The sequence below is a fragment of the Mesitornis unicolor genome, unplaced genomic scaffold (assembly GCF_000695765.1).
Source record: "Mesitornis unicolor isolate BGI_N332 unplaced genomic scaffold, ASM69576v1 scaffold31307, whole genome shotgun sequence".
NCBI lineage: Eukaryota > Metazoa > Chordata > Aves > Mesitornithiformes > Mesitornithidae > Mesitornis > Mesitornis unicolor.
The window spans coordinates 4,115-8,846 of record NW_010194838.1 but is presented as its reverse complement, the minus strand read 5'-3'; the positions used below and the strand labels follow the sequence as shown (position 1 = coordinate 8,846).

The following is a 4,732-nucleotide window of genomic DNA, read 5'->3' as shown; positions in this document are numbered from 1 at the left end:
GTGCCTGCCCCGTTACTTGACCCAGCGGGAGTTGGGGACTCTTACGGCACCCAGAGCCTGCAGCCCAGCAGCGCGCCAGTGCACTTACCCCAGGGTGGCTGCCGACACGGCTGGAAAAGTAATGCCGAAGGTCTGCAACAGGCGGGTGGTGAATCAAGCACTCGTGTATTTTGGATAACTCACATAGAGAGTTACGCCTATGGAAAGATGGACAGAAACAGGGAATGCGAATATAACTCTTGGGTGTTGTTTTGGGGTTTTTTTCCCCAAATCTTTGTATGTAAAATAGTTGTGTGTGGTAAACTGGTGAAATAACAGTTTGTGATCATTGCTGTTGGCTCAGGGTTTTTTGCTCCACAGGTAGGAATGCTGGACATGGATTAGAAAAGTTATCAATGATATCATGTAACCTGCGTGCTAAAACTGTGTTTGGCTACATATCAAATATTAAGGCAACATATATTATAACAAAGCCATGAAAATCAAAAACCAAAATGATCAATGCCATCTCTTCTAACTCAAAGCATCCAACGAGAAACACCACAAATTATATACCATACATCCCCAAGATCCTTTCATTAAGCTTGGTGTGAAGTATTAATCCAATAAAAATGTATGTATGCAAAAAAATTTCTACTTGTTAAGCATGTGGATTAAAAGAGTACTACTGGTTGGTAGCTGGGTGGGATCAAGAAAGCTCAATTAGAAATTGACTGTGGATAAATCAAAACTGGAAATGTGAACATCATAAATAATGATTGACATAAAAGATTTACCTTATCAGTTAATTAGGAGTAGTAGCTTGTGCTCTGCTTGAAACCACACAGCACACTTGCAGTGAGGAGCTGGTTATAAAACACTGATTCTTGACTCTTCTGTCAACAGAAACATGAATTAATGACTTCAGGAAAAGGATTAGGCAAATATTGCAATGAATGTTCTTAATAAAACATTCCAGTACATACTTTCCCTTGAATGGTTTATGGTCACACACATGTGTCACTGGTTTGGGGTACCCCAGATGACCAGAAAAATACAAGAGAAAAACACAAACTTGTATTGTGTAATAGCTTTTCTGCGTTTTTTTCTGAACAGAGCAACATAGATGAAACAGAAGTATTTCATATTTAAGCAGGGTAATAGATGAAAGTGGGGAAGACAATAAGAAGCAGAGAAACTTATGAAATGCACATACTTGTACTCTACCCCTCCTAGGCAGACTACAAGTCAGCAGCTTGATATGCAGTACTGCGACCCAGAGCATGTCCAAGAGACAAAGCTGTGCTGTACTGCGTATGCAAGTAACCAGCAGATCAAGACATAACTCTCTCAGTTTGGCTCTTGGCATATTCCCAGCTGCTGCCTCTTATTCTCATCAGTATTGGAGCCGTGCAGAGCCAATGTTGAAACTAGTATAACCTCGTGGCTCTCCTTCGCTACCTGTCCGTAATACATTCTCTTTATGGGACAGCATTCGCTACCTGTCCGTAATACATTCTCTTTATCGGACAGCATAAAAAAAAAAAGCCTACACAAAATAACAACAACAAAAAACATTACACCCCCCCAACCACTCATAAATAAAATATTCCGAGACACTCTGACTGCTACTGAGAAAGGACATCAGTCCCACAGTTACCTGTCTAGTATTAAAGGACAGGAGTTCTAGTAGAAGTAAAGAGATTTTTTTTCATTTAAGACTGCAACTACTTACTTAAATTATTGCAGCAATTTGGATTAAGGTCTTCAAAGTGATTGTGCTGGTAGAACAGCTTCCATTGGAAGGGTCTCCCAAGTTCTGATAAAGCCATGTTCTGCTGCGAGTGGGTCCCACTTCCAGCAAATCTTAACACTTGTGTTTTGTGTGCGTAGGGTGAATATTTTGATCAGTCGCATGTGGCTCTACCAAATGTTTCAAAGTTCTTCTTGCGTCAAGCTCTGGAAGAGAGACAGGCTGCAGAGGCTTTGATGAAGTATCAACAAGAAAGAGGAGGCCATTATTGTTCTAAAACCATCCAGGTGGGTAGTAGACAAGATTTCAAGCAATTGCACACCGCAGTAATTACTCTGACTTCTTGCATTATCCTGTTGGTACTTCAGATTTCTGCTTTCATCCCGTTACATTTTCAGAGATAATTTCCCTGTCATATTAGTGTCCATGATTTTGTTCTTGATTGTGGTGCCTAGAAGCTGTTGGACATACAGTCCTAACACTACGTGGTTGCTTTTTAGCCCTAAAGAATGTGAAAAATAGTCCCTTTTCTTTTACTTAGCTGGAGGCTGCTGTTTCCAGTGTGCTGTAATGGAGTATGAGCCTCCTTAAATGGTGCTGAATCAGCCCAGTTGTCTCCTTCATACTGAAACTACATAGAAGCCTAGAAGCCATTAGCACCTAAGAAAGGTGGTAAGGAAGGAGGTAGGAGAAACACCCAGCTTGGGGCAGTAGCTGATCTGTTCGAGCACAGCTCAAGACAGACTTTGAACTACAGATCTGACTGAGGGTTGCACAGGTACAAAGGAGTAACTCACATTTATCAGGAAAAAACCCCACTTCACTTGTTAAAGACCAAGGGGCTGATTCTCCTCTACTAAATTAGTAATCTGTACATAGTTAATGCAGAATGCTCTTCTTTGGCCTAGCATAGCTGTTGTTAAGCAGTAGAAAGCAAAAAGACCATGTTGAAAAGCTTTCTAAATATTCCATTTGAATGAGAGAAGACCTTATAGTAGCCTTCCAGTACTTAAAGGGGGCCTAGAGGAAAGATGGGGAGGGACCTTTTATGAGGGAGTGCAGTGATAGGATGAGGGATAATACTTTTAAACTCAAAGAGGGTAGATTTGGACTAGATATTAGTGAGAAATTCTTTCCTGTGAGGGTGGTGAGACACTGGCACAGGTTGCCCAGGAAGTTGTTGAAATTCCTCCCTGGAAGTGTTCAAGGCCAGGTTGGACAGGGCTTTGGGCAACCTGGTCTGGTGGGAGGTGTCCCTGCCCATGGCAGGGGTTGGACGGGATGAGCTTTAAGGTCCCTTCCAACCCAAACCATTACTATGCTTCTGTGATAGTGTTTCCTGGTGTAAGAATGCTCCTTAGGCATAGCTGCTGCTATCTAAATCTCTGTTCCTTGAAAAATTGCTTGGTTTCTGCTACTTCTGTATGTTTACAGCCATCCAACTCTGAGGGAGAAAAACAACAACAAACCCCACAACCCTAAAAATCCCCAAACCCAGAGGCTCCAAACTTGGAGTGGTTGCAAAATCGTAGCATATCTTGTTTAGCGCAGGTAAGTTGCAGGAAACCATCAATGAATACAGTAAGATGAGCTGTTCTTCTGAGTAAATGTAATTGTGTCTTTGTTTTTAGAAACCAAACTGTGACTATGCAGTCGGTCTGATGAAAGCCCTGGAAGTAGCAATGGTACAGTGGAAAACTATTATACGGTATTTTGAAGAGCTTTATGCCCTGAGTATTGAAAACGGAGACCCTTATAGCGCAAGCACTATCAAGAAACAATTTATTGGGCCCAAAATCCAGAAGATCAAGCTGATGGGAGATCTGCTGACCAATGCTCGCAGGCTTGACTGTTCCCAAGATGGCAGAAATAGTCTTGGGGATTACTTTATGGACCGGTTGCAGAAAGAGTTCAGAACAGGCATAGAGCCAGAGTCTAGTCTGCACTGCAGTCGCTGCCCGTCTCTCCGGCAATATACAGGAGCTGCAGAGGGGCTGAAGAGACCCCAGAGAGAATCTTCCCAGCACAGAAATGGCATAGGGCCAACATATGCAACCATACACTGCACTACCATGCTGCCACAGTGTAATGATGGGACAGGAGCAAAAGTGAAGCAGGGCAGAGAGGGACTTTAATGGTGTGGTTGTTGCAGCTACAGGGGAGCTCCCAAGGCAAAACCTGTACAGAGGGTGGCCTTGAGACCAGAACTCAGGAGACATCATGCTGTATCGCTCCTTCTGCTTTACACCCTGTCTCCTCCTTGTCTCCTCTCCTGTTGAGCTACAGCTCAAAATCTAGCCCATACCATAATTTTGTTTAAATGATAGCAAGGTTGTTAGTTATCTAGGTTGTCGGCATCAGTCACACTTTTATCTATGCAATTCTTTCTAGAACCCAAAAGCTATTAAACCTCTTTTCTGTCTTAAATGATTAATAGGATTAGTTAGTGGAAATTATTTTTAACAGTTTATATATCTTTAAAAACAAACAAAACCCCCCGAAAAAAATTAGTACAAGGAAACTTCTATGTGGCAGAAAAGCCCAAGATTTAGTTTTATATTATTAGATATTTTATATTACTAACATACTTTACATTACAAGTATACTAACATAATGAACTTTTTAAAAAAGATTTGTTTTAAACCAAAGTTTTCTGGTTTTATATTGATCATAGCAGTAATTGAAGTAAGTAGTCCAATTCTTTGACTTATCACACAGCTATTTCTAGTGGTATACTTCTCCAAGATGAAGGATGCAAACATTTCCTCAAAAGTGGGAATAAGACAATGTGCTGGTTTTCTCTAGTTATTTGCCTCGTTGGCTTTTCTCATCCTCAGAAATCAGATGAGAGCTAAATTAGGGTCCTCAATAGGTATGTGATATTTACAGGTTCTAGTGCATATTTTACAAGTGTCACTGAAGACACTCGCTCTAGGACTCTGCCCAGACCTAACCTAGGACAGTTGTTTTAATTATCATACAGACCCCTATTTCAGCTAG

General features: G+C 41.3%; 1 protein-coding gene across 1 annotated transcript; it reads left to right on the top strand.

Moving 5' to 3' along the window:
* Positions 1 to 1,872: 1,872 nt before the first annotated feature.
* Positions 1,873 to 4,072, top strand: LOC104534842 (ferritin light chain-like; the record flags this gene model as incomplete). Its single annotated transcript, XM_010187940.1, has 2 exons — positions 1,873 to 2,019; positions 3,364 to 4,072. Coding segments are annotated over 2 exons (651 nt in total), but the record flags the coding sequence as incomplete, so codon positions are not given.
* Between the last annotated feature and the right edge of the window lie 660 nt (positions 4,073 to 4,732).